We start from the raw sequence: 19,764 nt of genomic DNA on the forward strand, positions 1-19,764 counted from the left end.
GAGTCAAGTGAATGTCAAGCATGCAGGGCTCCATCCCAAGACCCTGAGATCATGACCTGAGCCAAAATCAAGAGCCAGACACTTAACTGACTGAGCCACCCAGACGCCCCTGAATTTTCATTTTATTTAATTGATTTAATCCAATAAAATAAAATGAAAATTCAGGGGCGTCTGGGTGGCTCAGTCAGTTAAGTTTTTTTAAACTTTTTTTTTTCATTTTTAAATTTTTTCTTTTTTTCTTTTCTTTTTTCTTTTAAATTTTAAAATTTATACCTAATTTCATTCTTGGAAAACTTTTAGCTTGTTTAGCTTGTTACAAAAGTATACTTTTTCAGTTGTAAATTTTATGAAACTAAATATTGATCAAATATTTCCAACAAAAATTTAGCACATGTTCAATACAAATCGAGATAATGCTGTAATTGTAAACTATGTACCAGAGTTCAAATACTTTATGAAAAAATAATGTAAAGTATGTCATTAATATTTTTATATTCATTACATGGGTAAATTATAATATTCTGGGCATACTAGGGTAAACAAAATATAGTAACACTGATTTCACCTGTTCCTTTTTACATTTTTTGCATGTATGATTATTAGAAAACACAGAATCAAATATATGGCTTTCCTTTTATTTCTGTTGGACACCATGAATCCATACATTGGTGTGAGTGTCACTCAGCAGGTAGATGGGGTGCTGAAGACACAGGTTACTTCTGAATACTGGAGCCTCTAAGCCTACAGACCTAGGCCAATGCTTCCTGCTTATTCCTCTGCCAGCTCTAAACCCCACACAAAGAAGTTTAGGAGGGCTCTACAACATATGTGAGAGCTGAAGTCCCAAGTTTAGTGTTTTAGGAACCAGGCAGGTGGCCTACCAGGAAAAGGGCCAAAGGTAAAGTTACTTCATCCAAGAATGAAGAGTTTGGAGCCAGGAGGTGAGAGCTGTGTTAATTAGCACTAGAGACAGGGCTGAGTGCTAAGTCTCCTAACACCACCCCCCCAACACTCCAGCCCTTGACTTTGGGTGCTGGCAAATACATGCCAAGCAGGTGTGATTTAAGAAAAGAAGGATCCATCCTCCGGAGATGGGGCAGCCTGCCACCTATCTATGAGACTTCCAAGCATCGATTTCCAGGCACTGGGAGCCCATTCTAAGGAATTCGAGTGGGGGCCAGAAGGCATTCCGTCCCAGCATAGAAACCCCTGTGACTTCAATGCACAATTCCAGAAGACCTGAAACTCCTAAAATAATTCATTCCAGGGTAGGGAGGAACAGGAAATAAAGATGCCTTGGGCTGGTATGAAGAGCAAGGAAGAGACTTGGACTCCCGGAGAGGAAGATGCTCTCAGCAGCCCTATTCTGAGCCAAGGAAGCAAGGAAAGCCAAGGCACCAACCAGGAGGGTGGGACACAATGGAAGAGGGAGGAGGTAGAAGGCCCCACTCTGAAGGCTCACTCCTAACAGAATGGGAAGTGAACCTCCCTAATTTACCACTCTGAACCCAGACAGTTTTCATTCTGGAAGCACAATCTACAAAACGCTTCCTTCCAACCAGCCCCCGTCACTATAATTTGACCAAATAAAACCATTCATGCCCATATCCAAATTTATCAATTTGAGCAAAATACAGTTAATAACGAAGAAAGGTAATTTTCATATTTTATTATACAATATTGTTTACAATAGAAAAAGCTTTCATATCTTTTAATTAAATACAAAAGCAAAGCATTAGTGTTGCCAAAGAGATTGTTTGCCTGCCCTTAAAAAAATTAACAACACCTGCTTGCAAACAAAAGTATTACTAGCACTGAGTCAAATCCTTTATTCTCTTCCCAGGCCCCAGCCCACTAATCTCTTTCTTATACAGAGTCTAACACGTAGTAGGGGGTAAATAAATATTCACTGACTGAATGGTGTATTCTTTAATCCCCATTGTTTATTTCCTGACCCTAAACTGGATCTTGATTCATGGGGTAAAATCCTCTCCCCTTATTCATAGGGTAGCCCAGGGTCTTTTCATTGCTTTTGATACATAACACTGGTTTAAAGCTGCCTGAGGGGAAGGACGGGGGTGTTCACGGAGTAAAGGAAACCCTCAAAGGCAGGCACAGTGACTCTGCAGGGTCGGGAAGATGCTAAGACGGAGAGTAACGGGGAGACAGATTCAGGGATGCAGAGGCTGCACGAAATGGTGGCAGCAAAATGAAGACAGAGAGACTGAAAACTCACACAGTTCCAGTTAAAAATATTGGGCATGAGCGTTCATCTTGAAGTTTCTTTTCCATTTTGATGTTTTATGATGGAAATAATAGCAGAGAGAGAGGAAGACGAGGCAAGGGTGGGAAGGCAGAGTCAAAGGAAGACAAAGGAGAGGGGTGGACAGCCAGGCACGGCTGACCTTGAACCCTGGTCCTCCCCTCCCATCACACCCACTAGGCAGCTCCTTAATACCTCAGCACCCATGCTCACTTCTGGCTTCTACTGTAAGTCCAGCCACCATCCCCTTCTGGCCTCACCCAAAGATGGCTGAACCACCCCTTACTGTCCCTACTGTCTCTCCAGCATCCTCCATGAAGCCTTCTCACTGCTCCAGCCCACACTATGCTGCCTCCCCTCTCAGCTCCTAAAACACGTCTGTTCATCCCATGCCCACATGTCCTAACCACAGGGCACTGCCCTTTTGGCGTTGACCCTCAGCCCGTGGGTGCATCTTGACTCCCAAAAGAGACTGCATGTTTGTCAAGCTCCAAGCCCCATCTCCTCTACCCCAGGATTCCCCGTGATACCCACTCCGATGCTGGGTGTCACGAAGCGCTCAGTGAATCCCAGTGGACTGGCCAGTCCGCAAGGAGTGCCAACAGAGCAGTCTCCCAGTCCACTGGTCAAGGAGTTTCCCGGAGGCCAGGCAAGCCTGACCATCCGCTGGGCTCCTGCGCCCCCTGCCGGCCAGGATGGGACCTGTTCGCAGAACCAAGCGGGTCGCAATTGTGGAGGAGTCGGGCAATGAACAACACCCGGGCTTCGCGGTGGCCCCAGGCACTGTCGCAGGGTTCTGATGAGATGGAAGGGCAGGACCAGGCGCACCTGCTGCATTCTTCCTCAATGTCAGCCCCCCCCCCCCGGTGGCCCAGAGTGCTGCGGACTGCGGCCCGCCCCGCCGCCTGGGAGCGCTCAGAGCTTCTCGTCCAGCTCCAGGCCCTGGTTCTCCTGGGCGCCCCCGCGGACGGGCGCCGGGCTACCGCTGTGCGTCCCGCTCAGGTAGTTCTGGATGGCCGAGGCGCAGTCCAGCCGCTCCATGATGGTCATGAGGTAGTGCAGCTCCTGCAGGCTGCCGTTCTGTTCCTCGAATAGCTCCAGGATGGCTGCGGCGGGGCTGCGCTGGCAGGACAGGAATCTGGCCGGGATACAGGCTTGGTGGGCGCGCTGTGGCCGGATCTACCCCATCCCCCTGCTCCGGCCCTTGTCCTGCTCTTAACCTGCCTTCAGGGGACTGGGGTGGTGGATGGGGCCGGGGCCTGGAGACCTGAGATTATGCTGGCTCAAAGCCTACTTCTCTCTCTAGACCCCGGTTTCTTCCTCCTTCACCCAGTGCTTGGGCAAGAGGGCCTCTAGGATTGCTTCCATCTCCCATGATCTTAACTGCTTTCTCCACGTCCCCCACCCCAGACACACTCTCGCCTCCTCCTCCTTCTCCCCCAGGCCACCACATCATGCCCACCCGTGAGGAAACAGTTGTTCTAAACCATGGCTTCGCCAGGACCCTTCCCTCTTCAAAAACATTCCAGAGTCTCTTTCCAGTACTAGCCAAGCCCATACTCCAGACCCTCAACTTATCTACAACTTGGTGTTGCTGTTTTTTCCTGACCTTTTCTCCCAATCCCAATCCCAAACCTTCCTGCTCTGAGCCTATTCCTTTCCCACTTTGCACACCACACCCACAACCAGGTGTGCTACTCCCTCCCAGCAGAGGGGCAGCTCCCCCCTTCCCTACCACCTCCTCCCTAAAGCCCTAATTCCCACCTCCTAGGTGGAGACCCCCTGCACCCTCCAGTTCAGACTTTTGGTCTGAGCGACCCCACATCTTCGTGCTTCTTGCTTTAGCTGTTGTGTCTCTGTTCTCAACTTGCTATGCAGCAGTGGATATATACAATACACAAATATGTACAAGAAACCCTGCCTTTATTGTTTAGGCTCTCTGTACCTCTTACTAAGGTGTGAGTTCCTGGATGCTGGAACCAGGTCTCATTCACCTTGTATTCCAATGCTGAGCATAGTTTTCCAGGACACTTGATAAACGTGGGTACTTGATAAATGTTTAGCAAACAGGTGATTTTTAAATCCACTCTGCTTTCAGCTGGGTCCAGCTTTAGTCCCATCTCCTGGGTGAAGTCCTTCCTGACCACTGCACTCATAGTCTGGGTTCCGGAGCTTAGTTCAGAATTGTTCTCCTACTGATTGCTGTTGACAGAGACCATGGTTCTATTGCCTGCATTATTACTAACATTTACTGAATTAACATAGGCCAGGCACTCAACTACATGCTTTGTATACATTATCTTATAGTCTGCGTTCTACCCTTCAGGGCACAGCATGCCAAGCACTTAGTATGTACCCAATGACTTATAAGTTAATTGATTCATTTTTTAAATATTTATTGAGCACCTACTCATGAGCCAGGCATCATTCTAGATACTGAGAAAATGGTAATAAACAAAAAGAGCTGCTCTATTGTGGGAAACAAGATAGGGAATAGCCATTCTCTGACTGACTGTGCTGCAGTCCTCAAGGTGTCCCGGGAGCCCACCACCCCAGTCCACCCCCTCTCCCAACTGCCGACCTCGTCCCTCTTACCGGATTTTCATGCCACAGAGCCCCAGGTGGGAGGCCAGCCGACGCCAGTCATTGCCCGTGATGCTGTTCGGTTCCAACAACATCTGCAGTTGCTCAAAGAGTTCTGGGGGCAGCCTGGGGTGGGAGAAGTTGGGTTCTCAGAGGATCAGAGAAACCCAGTCTGTTCCACACACATCCCAAATGGTGTACATGCCCTGCAGGAGCCAGGGATAGGGGAGAGAATCCCAAACATCCCGCCACCAGTAGCCCAAGCAACCCCACCTCACCTGTTGCACGGGGGTGGTTGAGAGACAGGGGGTGGAGCCGCCCAGGACTCTTCCTCTGATGCCTGGAATCTGAGGATTTCCATGTACTTGGTCTCCAAGCCCTAAGCCAGCAGAGGATCAGGAACACACTTAGGGATCGTGAGACTTGCCCTGAGCAAGAAACTGGGGAACCTGCCTCCATTCCTCAGATCCTCAGCCTGTCACCCAGAGCTACTCTACCAAGAGCTACTCTACCAGAAGATACAACTGCCCCACCTAGCGTCGCTTCCCCTCTGCTCCTCTGACCCCAGAACTTCCAGCTTTAAGTTTGTCTATTGAGCTCTTTGAGATATGAAGCCAAAGAGGGCGCAGCCTAAGAGATCAGAAGTCTTGGTGAGGTCACAGGGCAGGGAAAAGTCAATCAAAGGTCGGGACACTGAACTCAGGCATGTGCCTCCTTCCCTCCATCCCTTGGTCCCCCCTTGCAGGTGACAACCTGAACGGTACTGGCCTACTCTCCACTGAGGCGCCACCACGGCTCCCCAAAGACTCTCAACACTGATGTCTTCAGCTCTTCCCCCTCGGGAGAGTCGGGGGGGGGGGGACTCTCATCCCACCTACTCAAGCTCCCCCCTCCCCAGTCGCTCTCCACACTGAAGATACACAATATCATCTCTCAGGTGCAGACAGTCAGCCTAGAAAGAAACCACTTTTCTCTGATGCTCAAGTTCCTCTGGGCTAAGAAGTGGGCTTAATCGAGGGTTTGGTTCTTTTACCCTCCTACTGGATTCATCCGTGGATAGACAAGAGAGAGTCAGGGATGGAGGGCAACTTGAAGGCCAGGTGGTCTCAGCCCCTAAAAGAATGCCATCCACCTGCTTGATTATGTGATTAAGGCCAGACTTACTGGGCACCAGACTCCTCACCCACTTTGCCCAGGGCTCCCCCAAACCTTGCCCTTGCTTTGCCCCTCAGCTCCAACTCACATCCTGGAAAGTGTGCATGGTGACGATGATCTCACTGGTAAGTGTGGAGCAGTCATCATTCTCATTGGCTACAGAGGAGAGGACATGGCAGGTCAGCAAGGGCAAAGCCTGACATAGGGAGCAGGAGAAGTGAAAGGGACTCCACAGACAGGCTTTCAAAATCTGAAGGCACTGAGCAAGATGCTCTGTCTTGCTCTCTACAAAGATCAGTTGTGGCTCCTCGCCTTTTAGAGAAGGTGTGCATGCATGGCTGACCAAATGAGGAGCTACAGGGGGTGGGGGGGAGGTGGAGGCTTGGGAAGAAGGAGAGGGGAGGAGGTGGACCGGGTCTTCTGGACTACCTGCTTTTCTCCGGAAGCAGAAGGAACGGAAGGGGCACTTTCCATGCCAGATGTGGAGATGGGGAACCAGCTGGCAACTGCTCTCATCCACATTCTCCCAACCTGGAGAGGAGGCAGAGTGGAGGGCCTCAGAAAGTGGGGTCTTCCACGAGTGTTTGAGGACATCTACTCTGCGGCAGGTGCCATGCAGGGTACAGTGGGGAGGCATGAGGTGGGAGCAAAAGCACGAAGGTGTCTCGAGTGGATTTGAATCCTCGGGGCCTGGACAGGGACTCTGTGAGCAGCCTTCTCTTACTACCACACATCTCCCACACACACAGCACACAGGCCTCCCACCTCCCATCCACAACCCGCAGAAGCAGCCATGCATCTGAGCTCTGTCCGTGAACCACACAGATGTCCTCGGACCTGTGCGCAAGTGCAGCAGCCTGTGCCACAAAGGAAGGGGGGACAGAGAAGACTGGGAGCCCTCCTCAGAACTAGCCCCAGCCAGGGGAGGCAATAAAAGCCTCCCCTTCCCTTGCCCCTGCATCATCCTGTCCTCCCACGGAGGGGCCAGGACCAAATGGACCACAGAGGAAGGAAGTGGACAGAGCCCGGGGCTCCCGCAGGCAGCCAAAAGAAGCCAGAGATCCCCTTGGAACCCCTTCTTTTGGAAGCCAAAAGAAACTTGAGGTTCCCAGATTTCTACCCAGGGGAAGCCCAGACCCCCTCCCTCTAGTGGGGCCCCTGCAACCCAGGCCCCCATCTCACTCACCCTCAGAGATGTACGTGAGCTTCAGGCACTGGTCCCCGCGGGCCCCTGTGAAGTCGAAGAGCTGGCAGGGCCCACGCAGGCGCCCCCCATGGGGCTGCTCATTGGTCACGGCCCACTGCAGGGCGCAGGGTGTGTTGTTGAGAAAGTAGATGCGCAGCTGCAGGTGGGACTGCCCTGGTGCCAGCGGTGAGCAGAAGATAGCCAGCTGCAGCCATTTGCGGGCGTCCCGGCCCGCAGGCACCTCCAGCACACAGGTGTAGAGACTGCAGGGAAAGATGGGGACCGGGGAGCTGGGAGCCCCATGCACCTGCCAGCTGGCTCCTAAAGCACTAGGAGCCAAGGAGCGCAGTCAAGGGGGGAAGTGAGGGGCAGTCAGGCAGGTAGGGGGACGAAATGTGAGTCACGTTGAAGTGACCATCACAGAGTGGAGGAAGGGCCAGCAAGACTCCTCCATCGTGGGAGGGAGGAAAGGTGGGCTCAGGGCCACTGTGATTCAGCGGGGTCCTACACACGGCTGGCCCTGTTGTGCTCAGGGGGAAAGAGAGACAGAAGTACCTAAGATCCTGGAAAGACAGAGCTAAGGGCAGACATGAGATGGGAGGGGGTCTTTGAGAACTGGAGAGGACAGTCTGCCCTAGCCCTAGACGGTCCTGAACAGGGGCACAGGGTAGACACAGACAAGTTTAGAGAGACAAAGGTAGGGATGGGACAGACCCTTCTAGATGGAGGACTGGGGTGGTAGGTGTAGACGGGCAGAGAGCGGGGCGCAGGGGACACAGTCCTAGACAGGGCTGGAGTGGGACAAGCTGTCCTACACACTAGGACAGAGGGAACAGGAAGGGCCACGGAGAGTGAAGGGATTTGCAGGCCGTCTGGGAGAGATCAAGGGGCAGTTCCATACAGAAAGTGGAGGATGAGGCCAGCCGAGACAACGGGCAGGAAGACTGGGCCGATGGGCCTACCTGAAGTGGGAGAGCTGGATACGACACTCGTCCCTGGAGGTGTGGGCCCCAGGCCGCCCCAGGGGTCTCCAGGCCTTGGCATCGAGCAGAGTTGTGTTGCTGCTGTAGGTACGAGCATGGCTGGGCTCCTGGGCACAGTGCTTGAATGTGAGGGTGCAGGGCTTCAGGAAGGAGGCCCCATGGGGGCCACACGCCACCACAGGGCTCACCAGCCCCTGGGCTCGGGACAGTGATGGGGCATCCAGCAAGTCCCACACCAGGATCAGGGACACCCTCTCCTGGCGGCCCACAGCCACAGCTCCTGGGGAGAACAAGAGTTGAGATGGGCCAGGCGGGCAGGCTCACCCAACCCCACAGAGGCCAGGCCACAGTGGGAGGGGAGGTGGGACAGGAGCCCAGAAGAGAGATTGCCTAGCAGGGCACATGGGGAGGCAGTGTGCAGGGAGAGAAAGACTGAGCTGGCTTGTGGCGTAATCCTGAGCAGGTCATCCCCCCTTCACTCCTGGGCCACCACTAGCCCTTACGGGACTAGTGGGAATTTGCAAGAGGTGCTCTTGCTCCAGACACTTTCCATAACTGAGAATTGTCATAACACACTGTTCATTTCCACCTGGCACTTGATTTCCTGTCAGGGAGTTGTCATAAAAATATGCAATCTATCCATCTTTGGAGTCAATGAAGTCATAAAAATATACATACTTTTCAAGATTATGGAGATGTCTACGAATGATGCTCCCTGAGGCACGACACCCTTGTACAACACACAAGGAACAACTCCAGGCTGAGAAGGGAGAAGGTGCTGTTACCTGGTGGGATGAGCAGAGAGATGCCCATATCCTGGAGCATCAGGCAGCCACCACGGTGATCCACCTCTCGAGCTGAGAACACCAACAACTTGTGCATCAGCTGACGGATGATGGTCTGGCCTTGAGTGGGTGTGTGCAGTTCCTGGTAGAAGGCGGCCATCTCCGGCAGTGTGGCCGGTGCACACTGCCTTGAGGACTCATTTTCCGGTAGGGGAGTGGGATGGGCTACTGGCTCCTCTTGGCTATCCAGCTTCCAGCAGGCCCCCAGCAGCCAGCGAGGACAGTGCCATCGAAGGCACTGGACCAGAAGGAGGGCACTCGCCACCGGGACACCCACCAGCAGTAGGAAGTGGGCCGGTTGGAAGGCACTCTCATCAGAGCACATCCGCGTGGTCCCTTGATGCTGCCAGTTCCCCTGCACCCCTGGGCCAGCCAAGGCCAAGGACCTGGAGGAGGAAAGAGGCCGTGCCAGGTAAGCCTTTTCAATGTCCTGGAGGCCAAGACTTAGCTTCCAGCCGGCTGCACTGAAGGAGCCAATTGTCTTCATTCCAGTGCATCCTCGATTAATACCTTTAACAAAACTTCCCCTATCTCTGTCTGACTCAAGAACCTGCCATGGCTCCCCATGGCCTAGTATATCACATTTAACTCCCGTGAGGAGGATGTAAATTCAAGTGCCACCTTGGCCACTGGCTGAGAAAATGTGTCCTATTGCTTACTGTCCCTCAGTTTCTGCATCTGTCGGAATACCACTCTTGATCTTCACAGAAAAATCTTTAAGTGGAATAGCAAGTTACAGAGAACTAGACATCCTCCAACCCCATTACATAGCAGAACTGTAGACAAGTATAGATACATATTTACAGGTGTATACATGCCAACCACAGAGAAAGTTCTGGAACAGTACTATGCCGTAAAAATATAATGTAAGTTGGGGTGCCCAGGTGGCTCAATCAGTTAAGCATCCAGGATGCTTATGATTTTGGATCAGGTCATGATCTCATGGGCCACAAAATCGAGCCCTGGGTTGGCTCCATGCTCAATAGAGAGTCTGCTTGGGATTCTCTGCCTCTCCCTCTGCTCCTTCCCCCATCACTCTTTCTCTAAAATAAATAAAACATTTACATATATATATATGTATACAGACACATATATATATATAACCTTCCATATATAAATCTTTAAATATATATGTTTATGTGTAATACATATTTTATACATATGTAAATATATATTTATTATATATAACATATATAAAATGTAAGCCACAAATGCAATTTTAAAATTCTAGTGGCCATAATAAAAAGGCCAAAAGAAATAGGAGGAATTAATTTTAATAATATATTTTATGTACCTAACCCAATATATTCAAAATTTCACTTGGGAGGAAATCAATGTAAAATTACTGAGATATTTTACATTCTGTTTTCCCACTAAGCCTTTGAAGTCCGTGTGTATTTTACACTCACAGCGCATGGCAGTTGGGACCTACTAGTGATTCCTGTCTGGAGCAATGCAGGTCTGAGAGGACTCACCCCATGCTATTCCCACCAGTCACTACTGAAACAGACAGGAAATTGAGAGGGTGGAAGGTGTGAACTAGGACTTTCAATTTTCTTAAACTCTTTTTCCTGAATTTGAATTTTTTCAGCCCAGGCACATATTTTATATTAACTTTGTAATTCTTTTAAAACGCTACCAAAAGTTAAACAATAATTACCGCTCAAGGTGATTGTGAGGATGGCATGAGATCATGGGGAAAGCATTTGCCGATGATAAAGCCCTGTTTCTTTAGGCCCCACCTATTGCCAGAAAGGTCAGAAGGTAGCTCACAGGAACCTGTGAACTAGAAAGAGTAACACACTTAAACATGGAAGCAAAATGAGAAAGAAAACCAAAGTTTTCTCCAGTGAGGCTGGGCAAAAGCAGGTGCCCACTGCCTGCCTACCTGGTTACCAGCGGGGTCCTCAGACTGGGGAACCTCGCTCTTCCAGCAGCTTTCCCATATGGTTGCCAGACCTTCCTGCGGCCCTCTAGAGCCTACCGCCCTCATCCTCCCTGAATCTCCAACACCCTCACTCGGGCCAAGCTGGGGTCCTCACACCCGCCTAATTCCAGCCGCTGGCCTTTGCTCCAGCTGTTCTCCCCATCTGCTTTACCTACCCACCTGGACCCCCTCCCGCTCTACAGCGCCTCCCTGTGGTTCACCAGCCCTTGACACGCTCACCCCTCCCAAGTTTCTCTCCATGGCCATCCCACCTTGCAGAAGGACCCTTGACTCTATACTGTCACATTTCCTGAGCACCAGCTGTGTACCTCGAACTGTGGGATAAAGATGATGTCTCAGGAAGCACCTGAGAGAATATGATTCATTTGCTCTGTAACCGAGTTCTGGGTGGCATCATAGCCTCTTTCAAAATCCTGGAGATCCCCATGGTTAATTCACTGGGATCTGCACTAGAGAGAGGCTTCTGGCATCCGTTCCTCCCCACTCCCTTCGCTCACACCCCAACCGGGAGCTGAGGCCTCTCCTCAAGCTTCCAGGTCCTTCCATGCCCACCTTTTTCCTTCCTTCCTTCCTTCCTTAGGGCCCACGAAACCCAAGCCCCTTTCCTTGGGTCTTCCCAGAAAGGGGCAGAAACTCCTCTGTAGCATCAGGATTAAGGACTGTGGCAGGATCTATTCCCCCCACCCTTACCCTGTCCCCACTGAAAATAGAGACAGGAAGGAAGTTTTGACATTGCTCCCTTTGCCTTTCAGTGCAGCCCTGCAGACACACTGTAGCAGCCTGCTTCAGCCAAAGCCCCTTGCAGGGCACATGAGTGAAGTGGGTGAGTTGGCAAGGCCCCACATCTGGTGGAAAAGGGGGATGGAGCAGCCAGTTCCCCTCCACGCTGTAGCCATTCCAAAAGGTCCTCCAACATGAAAAATAATTGGAATTATAACTGCAGTAATACTGGTTATCATTCATGGAGCTCTACCCCATGCCACTGTGTTGGAGCACTCTATGTGGCCCATCTCATTTGATTCTCATAGTAGCCTTGTGAGCTGGGTGTTAATTTTACCTCCGTTTCCCAGATAAGGAAGCCAAGTTTTCTCCTCACCATGGAGGCGTATGGGAGATTATTAAGCTACAACTGAAGGCAGAGGGAAGGATGAACAGAGATGATGACTGTGTTTCAGAAACACTATCTTTCTCTCCCTGCCCCCTGTTCCCCCCTGGGTCTTTCTTCCTTTCCACTTCTAGAGGAAGTGAAGTTGGAAGAGAAAGAAACAAAAATAAAGTAAAAATAAATGGAAAGACCCAAAAGGGTCTTGGTTCCACGGTGCGGGACAACCCCCTCCCCTTGCCCACAAAGGCACCGGTGGCTAGTTAACATGAAAGAAAGGAGGGACTTCGCTGTTTCTGGAGCAACAACCTTCCTGGGGCCTCCAAAGACCAGAGTCCAAATCCCCTCCACCCCATTGGATGGCGCAGCAGAGTCTGCCTGCCCAGCCTCCCAACCTGAAACAGTTGGCATATTACTCCCCAAGGCCCCAAGGGGCCTCTCATGGGCAGCCCATTCATTAACTCTCCCCAAGCTCGGCCCCCTTTCTCCCAGGCTGAGAGATCTCCAAGCTGCTTGGCCCTCACTCCATCCTCCCCTTAACTCTAGGAGGAGGAAGGGTCCTGAATCTACAGCAGGCCAACCAGATAACTGTAGCCTAGACCTTCTCAAACCCATGCCTGCCTCCTTACTACCCATGGCTTCAGTCTGCCTTGCCCATGACCCCAGATTATCACGGGTAGCAGGTCCCCAAGACAACAGTGCTTTAGAATGCTGACATCACTTGTCCCTCAGAAGTTGCCTCCTCCAGCACAAAGATCTGGATTCCTGCTGTAACACTCTGCTCATGTCCTTTGAGGTAGCTCTCAACCCTTGTCCCCCATCACTGGTTCTTACCATGCCTACTCAAACCCTGCTAGCTCATTACTGAAACACATAAAAAGTACCAGACGGATGAGTCCAAGCCTGCCGTGGGCAGCGTTCATCAGCATAGTCCACATTTCCATAGTGCATACAACAGGCTCCCAGATCCTCACGCCCACTGAGCACTTGCCCCTGCCCTCTTCTCCTCTAGCAGAGGCTCGCCACACTCTGGCTAAGCTGGCCTTATTGAGCCCCAGGTAGCCCCGGCTGCCCCAGGGGGGGCTCACCTTACCGTGTAGGTGCTCCCAGAGGCTGTTGGCTTGCCCAGGAACAGTAATTCCTTCTCTGGGAAATCAGCCAGACCAGGTCACCAGGCCAGCAGACAAGGAGAGGTGGGCGGGGAATCCGGGCAGGAGTGGCCCAGAGCTTCCCGGCAATGACTTGCCTCCCAGAGCCCTAAAGAGGGGTGAGGGAGTCTGTCCCTATCTATTGGCAAAGTCCAGCTGAGCTCCTGGAGGAGTAGCTGAGGATCCCAGAAGTCAGTCTGAGTCTGCAAGGGAGGGGACAAAGAAAGAGAAAACCCCCTCCCTACAGTGCCCTCTGCTGGTGAGTGGCTGCTCCCACCAGAGGCTAGGGAAAGGGCAGAAGGTAAGAGGAGGGAACCCTGACAGGAGCTTCTCAACAGCAGCATGCACACAAAACACACGAGGGACAGGGTGAAAAGGGGGGTTCTGATCCCACATATGTCTGAGCTGGGGCCTGAGATTCTGCATCTCTAAGAAGCTCCCAGCTGATGCCAGTGCAGCTGGTCCAGGAGCTTAGACCATGTCTAGTTGCACCCTCTCCTGCACAGAGATGAGAGGAGGCACTGAGAGGGTTAATGACTCACAAGGTGTTGGCAGCCTTGGGGTGTTCCCCTATCAGCTTCCTGCCCGTGTGCAGTGTGCAGCAGCGTTGGCAGGAGCCCTGAACTTGGGGGAGAGCAGACTTTGGGCTGTTTGCCAGCCCGAGTCCTTTCATAGAAATTCTGCCTCAGAAAGATAGTGCCAGTGGAATGAAAGATCCCCGTGAAGATGGATTTTCCCAGCTGTTTGCTGCTGTACTCTTAGCTCCTGATACAGCCTGGTCCATAGCAGGTATTGAATAAAGACTTGTTGAATGAATGCGTGGACCCACTCAGAGAAAAGAGGATGTGTTCTGGCCCCAGACTACGGACACTGAACACACGCGACTCATCTATTGGCTGCGTACGCTTAGGCAAGTTACTCGACCCCTCTGAGCCTCCTTTCCCTTGTCTGACAAATGCAGATAATATGATCTACTGCATGAGGGCTAAGCATGGTCATTATTGAGCTAATAACTGTAAAATGCTCGCCACAAAGTAGATGCCCAGTTAAGTGGTAACTGTTGTCACGGCGGGCCCCGTGGGCTGGCCTCCTGCTGTCGAGGACCAAGGTGAACTCCCCAGACCCCCAGGTATCAATCATCTCGTAGAACATAAGTAAAGCCCCTGCTTTCATCTCAGTTAATGATTGCTCAGCCTCTTGTCCCTGACTGCAACCTCCTCTCCTCTGCTGCCTTCCCCAGGGTAGAAGCCAAAGGATGGGATAAACACCTCCCAGGGCTAGCTAAGTCCCCGAAGTGGAGAGATGGGGCAAAGGAATGATGGAGAGCCATCAGCCTGGGAAGGGGACCTCAAGAGTAAAGGACGAGCAAGGGAGAGATCTTCAGAAGTTTGTTGGGTTTTTTAAAGATTTTAGACATTTTTCTTAAGATTTAAGAGAGAAAAGAGAGATCACAAGTAGGCAGAGCAGCAGGCAGAGAGAGAGGAGGAAGCAGGCTCCCTGCTGAGCAGAGAGCCCAATGCGGGACTCAATCCCAGGACCCTGAGTTCATGACCTGAGCAGAAGGCAGAGGCTCAACCCACTGAGCCACCCAGGTGCCCCTGTTCAGAACTTTTATAGGGACAGAAAAGGCGGGTGTTAGTCTTTGCTGGACAAGGCTCTGTATGAGTCACACAGGAGGCTGCTTTCTCCTCTGAGTCATGAAGTTATAGGGGTTTGTGAAAATCTGTCAAGCTCGAGTTCCAAGCCGGGAAGGAGCATGCCAACTGGGCTATAACAAGAGGCTGCGTCCATGTATCATGAACTCATTTCCAAGCTGCTGGCACTTGCTTCACGTGGGAGGTAACCCCTGTTACAGGAAGATCCTGGGGAAATCTGAGGGTCCCCACCACCCCCGTGGACAAAAGCCAGTTCACGGGATGTGGAGGCCACCAGCTTCGGTAGGCTTGTGGCCTGGGGCTGAGCCAGCCCAGGGGATCAGGCTCTCACAGTGCCGAAGTCCTCCAGAGGCCAGGACCAACAAACCAGGGGACCTCTCCTAAAAGGAACCCTTCATGGCCATGGAGACATGCCAGTGCCACCCCCTTGTCATTGGAGAAAGACAGGCCAGATGGGAGCCTCACTCCGCCCTTCTCCTGGTCCCCCACCCTCTTCTGCTTTGCACAAAACGGATATCGTCGGGGATTCGTCCTGGGAGGTATGCTGCTTGAGGTAAGGGGAACGCAGGCCTGGGAATAAGGAGGCAACAGCAAGAGTGTGGAAAACAGGAGAAAATAGGGTGTGGGTGCGGGAGGAGCCTACAACACTGGGCATAAAAACAGAAAGAGGGACAAGAAGGCAGGAGATGAGCGAATGGCCAGTGAGAGGCAGAGAAGTAGAGAGACACAAGGACAGGCAGGCCAGGGAGCCCTGTCCGTGGAACCTCCAGGACGTGGACAGGGGCCCTGGACAGGAAAAGATGAAGTAGACAGTCACTCCAGGACACTGAGAATCACCACCTCTGTCTTCCTTGCAGTCCCGGCAGTCATGGGAGGGGGCTGAAGTACCATGTGCAAATGAGAATGATACCATGTGGGGGGTGGGGAGCCTTGGCTGGAGGGGGGTCTGTGTCTTGTTCCACATGCAAATGGATGTGGCAGATTCTTAATCAAAGACCAGGCAGTTGCTTCCTTGAGAAGTCAGGCCACAAGAAAACTGAGCACTTGTGTCATGGGCTCAGTCCCTCTGGAAGTGGAGAGGTGGAAGAGGGACCTTGCCAGCCCCTGAGGGACAGGTGAGACCTAATGTTTCAGAGAAAGGAACTCAGTGTCATTCGGCTAAGTTCAAATAGGGCAGCAGCTCAGGCTGCTGTGGGCCTCTTGGGTCTGCCAGTCTGGTGTATGGAGATAAGCCTGGGGGCCCGTGGGCTGCCCCATTTCTGACTAGAAAAGACCCTCAGAGAATCTCTGGATCCTGCCTCTCTAGTCCTTCCAGGCAGGTTATATCAGCTTGGCTGAGTTCAGCATAAGGCAGCGTCCCTGTCAAGAGCCTGCTATGTACCTGCCAGCCACTATGGGAGGCAGAAAAGACCGTCATACCTGGACCTGAACTCTAGGAGTCAGATACACATGAGAGGGAAGGAGCCTTGCACTCAGAAGTAGTTATCAATACCGGACAGTATCTTCTGAGTGCCAGAGAAAGAGCAAGGCAGTATGGGCTGGCTAGCGCAGGATGGGAGCTGGGCCAAGGTGGGGAGAATGGCATCTCTTACCAGACCTCCCAGGAGGGGCTCAGGCCACAGTACAGTGTCGGGTAGCAGGTGGAGACAGGCGTGGGGAAAGGACTAGGAGGGAGGCCCACCAGCAGCATGTTGTCTGCCTTCCTAGATTTTGCCTCTGTGAGGGGAATGCAGCCTCACGGTGCCATCTTTTTGGCCCTTCCCCACCTGGGGCCTGTCCTGCTCTGGCTGCTCACCCGTCATCAGACGTCTGGTTGGGACGGTAGCCCAAAGAAACCGCCCTGGTGCCCGCCTCACAGAGTCTTGCTGGCAGGGTGGATAACCATCTACTTTGTCATGGGGTGAGCACCCATTTCTCCTGCCTTGGCCCTGATACCTGGGAGGATGGGAACGAGGCCCTGCACCCCTGAACTACTACTGCATTCTGGCCTTCACAGGGACGGATGCCATCCTGCCTCTTGGGGGGCGGGGGGTCCCCTCTGTGCCAGCCTAGGACTCCAGACTCCATACAGCCTAGTTCCTCCCCCTCTCCGAGTTTCCCCATGGCCTCCCCCACCTCACCTTGCTTGCCCCCGGCTCCTCCCACCACCTCCTGCCCGCCCTCAAGGGATGCTTAGACATGCCTGCTCCCACTTCAGCCCACAGGGCTTCCTTTTGGTAACCAAGAGTCCTCCCTCCTTCTGAGTGTTCTGCCACCATCTCTCCACAGCTATGCCTCCTACCTGGTGTGGAAGGACCTGGGAGGGGGCTTTGGGCGGCCCCTGGCCCTGCCTCTCGGCCTCTATGCTGTGAAGCTCGCTGTTAGCTGGGCTGCCCTGATTCTCTTTTTCGGAGCCCACACCCATGGTCTGGTAAGGAATGCAGTGGAAGTAGTATAGGAACAGGTGAGAACACCCGTGGCCCCCAGAGCAGATAACACAGTAGACCAATTGAGTGCAAGCAGGTTAACGGGTGGGCAGACTTCTCTGAGCTCTGGTTGAGTGCCCAGACCTCAGCAACTTGGCTCACTGGGTCCAGCGTGCTGGAGAAAGGCGGAGGGCTCAGTGCTCAGAGCGACCTACCTGACTGCCCTGCATCCCGACCCCTCCCCCATCCAGGCCCTGCTGCACCTGCTGCTGCTCTATGGACTGGCGGTGAGTACAGCGCTGATCTGGCACCCCATCAACAAGCTGGCCGCCCTGCTCCTGCTGCCTTACCTGGCCTGGCTCACTGTGACCGCTTCCATCGCCTACCGCCTGTGGAGGGACAGCCTCTGTCCAGACCATCAGCCTCAGCCCATGGGGGAGAAGAACGACTGAGGCACCAGGGACAGGAGTGGAGGGAGGATGGCTAGGTAGGGTAGAAGAGAACGCAGGCAGGGTTGTGGGGCTATTTGAAGGAGGAAGGGAGGGAAGGGGGGTCAGGATTGTTTAATCCCTGAAGATGACTCAGCCTAGGGTGGTCACTGTCCTGGGTCCCCTGGTGTCAATTTCCTTTCCATTTCAGAAACGGGAGAGGGGAAACTTATTTTATACTTAATATAAATTAACTAATTCTGTATTAATAAGGTAATTTAGAAATACCCATTAATAAAATCCTTTACAAAATTGGAGGGTATGCTGCGAAGTGCGTATCTGGGAAGATGAAGTCGAGAGCAGCGTTGCAGGGGTAGACGCGTCTGCGCATGTGTGGGAGTCCGTGTAGGTCAATGCTCGCAGGAAGGCAAGTGCACAGTAAGGGGAGGGTGGGCGTACCTTCTCCGCTCCACTTCCACGCCCTCCCGATAGGGCCGAGATATTTAGGACTCAGATTTCAGTTACCTGGAACACAAAGTCATTTTGAAAAGCGGTATAAAAGCAAAACACAAAAGTAGATAAGGTTAAAAAAAAAGATGCAAATTACATGTCAGGTTTATATAATATTTTATTTTAGAGTAGTTTAATGTTATCTCATTGATTTTAATTAATATATATTAGTAACAATAATATAATGTGTATAATATACACCATAATATATTATAGTTATAATAATATTATACTATGGTTATACAATATATTATTCTCATGTACTTTCTATATGTCATATTAAGACCTTATGAGATTATCACTGATAAAGAGGATTATAGCCCATTTTTAATTTTTGTTTTCATATTCTTTTTTATTATTAATTATTTTAAATCCATTAAGGACTATTACAATAAGAGAAAACATTGAGAAAAGGAGATGAACACCTCAGTGCTAAGTGATTTCAGACTTCTCTCTTTCTACATCTTCTCATTGGCTTCTTTATTTCAGTTTCTTCTCTCCTATTGTTTTCTTCTCCTCTTGTTTCAAGGCCCTGGTGATAGCAAGGGTAGCAGTGACTGCCCCTGGGGCTGCCCACCCCCAGATCCCAAACAAGGTCCGCTAGAAGGCCCAGACACCCTGCCTAGGAGCTTTTAAAAATATTGACCACTCTCTAGGGATGGAGTTGGGCATCAGTGTTCTTACAACCCCCCAGGGCCTCCAGCAGGTCAGCTGGGAACCACTGCCCACAGAGTCACTGGGGAGCTTATTACAAACGCATGTTCCTTAGACCCCACCTGTGACCTAAGAATCAGAACTTTTGGGGTGGACTCCAGGCATCTTTGGATTGAACAAGCTCCCAGCACTTGTGTGAGCTCTCACTAAAATTTGGGAGCTCCAGGTATGGCTGGTCTTTCGGGGCTCTTTTCACTTCCACAACCTGTACTTCTTGTGAGCTGAGTTCTGGCTGAAAAACCAGCTCTGACCTCTCAGGTGGGGGCCAAGGACCAAACAGGGGAGAAGCCAGAAGGAGATCATCATTCAAGGAGACTGGTTCTTTCTGGAGCTCACCAAAGGAGGACAAGAAAGAAGGACTCTGGGGGCGCCTGGGTGGCTCAGTGGGTTAAAGCCTCTGCCTTCAGCTCGGGTCATGGTCCCAGGGTTCTGGGATTGAGACCCACATCGGGCTCTCTGTTTGGCGGGGAGCCTGCTTCCTCCTCTCTCTCTCTCTCTCTCTCTCTCTGCCTGCCTCTCTGCCTACTTGTGATCTCTGTCTGTCAAATAAATAAATAAAATATAAAAAAAAAAAAAGAAAGAAAGAAAGAAGGACTCTGCATCTTTCCTGACTCTAAAAGGATACTCTGCCCAGCCAGGCAGGTCAGGGACCCCCACCTCCACATCCCACAGCACAGAGCAGGCCTTCAGGTATCTTTATGGGCAGGAAAAAATTAACACTTGGTCCCATTAAAAGAAAATGCTGACCACTACCCCACCAACACCTACAGACGAGTCTGGAGCCATTGAAAAGGCCTGTGTTTGTTCTTGAAACTTCTTGAAACTTGTCAGGTGGTTCT

The 19,764-nt window shown here is 51.6% G+C and overlaps 2 protein-coding genes across 6 annotated transcripts; one reads left to right on the plus strand and one right to left on the minus strand.

The window, feature by feature from the left end:
- Window positions 1–621: 621 nt before the first annotated feature.
- On the minus strand, window positions 622–13,518 carry UNC5CL (unc-5 family C-terminal like). 3 transcript variants are annotated; one of them, XM_004739976.3, is made up of 10 exons: window positions 13,159–13,518; window positions 10,676–10,801; window positions 8,956–9,401; window positions 8,150–8,450; window positions 7,188–7,450; window positions 6,431–6,532; window positions 6,090–6,157; window positions 5,125–5,225; window positions 4,859–4,972; window positions 622–3,401 (listed from the first exon to the last, which is right to left on the minus strand). In XM_004739976.3, the coding sequence occupies exons 2-10, from the start codon at window positions 10,708–10,710 to the stop codon at window positions 3,179–3,181; spliced, it is 1,653 nt and encodes a 550-aa protein (XP_004740033.1). In that variant the 5' UTR covers window positions 10,711–10,801; window positions 13,159–13,518; the 3' UTR covers window positions 622–3,178. The 3 variants fall into 3 exon arrangements, with proteins under 3 accessions (XP_004740033.1, XP_004740035.1, XP_012918040.1); XM_004739978.3 differs by lacking the exon at window positions 10,676–10,801 and having other exon boundaries at window positions 13,159–13,517; XM_013062586.2 differs by lacking the exon at window positions 10,676–10,801 and having other exon boundaries at window positions 13,154–13,517.
- Window positions 13,519–14,798: 1,280 nt separating this feature from the next.
- TSPO2 (translocator protein 2) lies at window positions 14,799–18,343 on the plus strand. Of its 3 annotated transcripts, none has more exons than XM_004739974.3 (4): window positions 14,802–15,407; window positions 16,576–16,768; window positions 17,137–17,278; window positions 17,525–18,341. In XM_004739974.3, the coding sequence occupies exons 2-4, from the start codon at window positions 16,596–16,598 to the stop codon at window positions 17,723–17,725; spliced, it is 516 nt and encodes a 171-aa protein (XP_004740031.1). In that variant the 5' UTR covers window positions 14,802–15,407; window positions 16,576–16,595; the 3' UTR covers window positions 17,726–18,341. The 3 variants fall into 3 exon arrangements, with proteins under 3 accessions (XP_004740032.1, XP_004740031.1, XP_004740029.1); XM_004739972.3 differs by having other exon boundaries at window positions 14,804–15,421; XM_004739975.3 differs by lacking the exon at window positions 16,576–16,768 and having other exon boundaries at window positions 14,799–15,421; window positions 17,525–18,343.
- Window positions 18,344–19,764: the final 1,421 nt, after the last annotated feature.

Source organism: Mustela putorius, unplaced genomic scaffold (assembly GCF_011764305.1).
Source record: "Mustela putorius furo isolate JIRA1106 unplaced genomic scaffold, ASM1176430v1.1 tig00003983_pilon_pilon_pilon, whole genome shotgun sequence".
Lineage (NCBI taxonomy): Eukaryota > Metazoa > Chordata > Mammalia > Carnivora > Mustelidae > Mustela > Mustela putorius.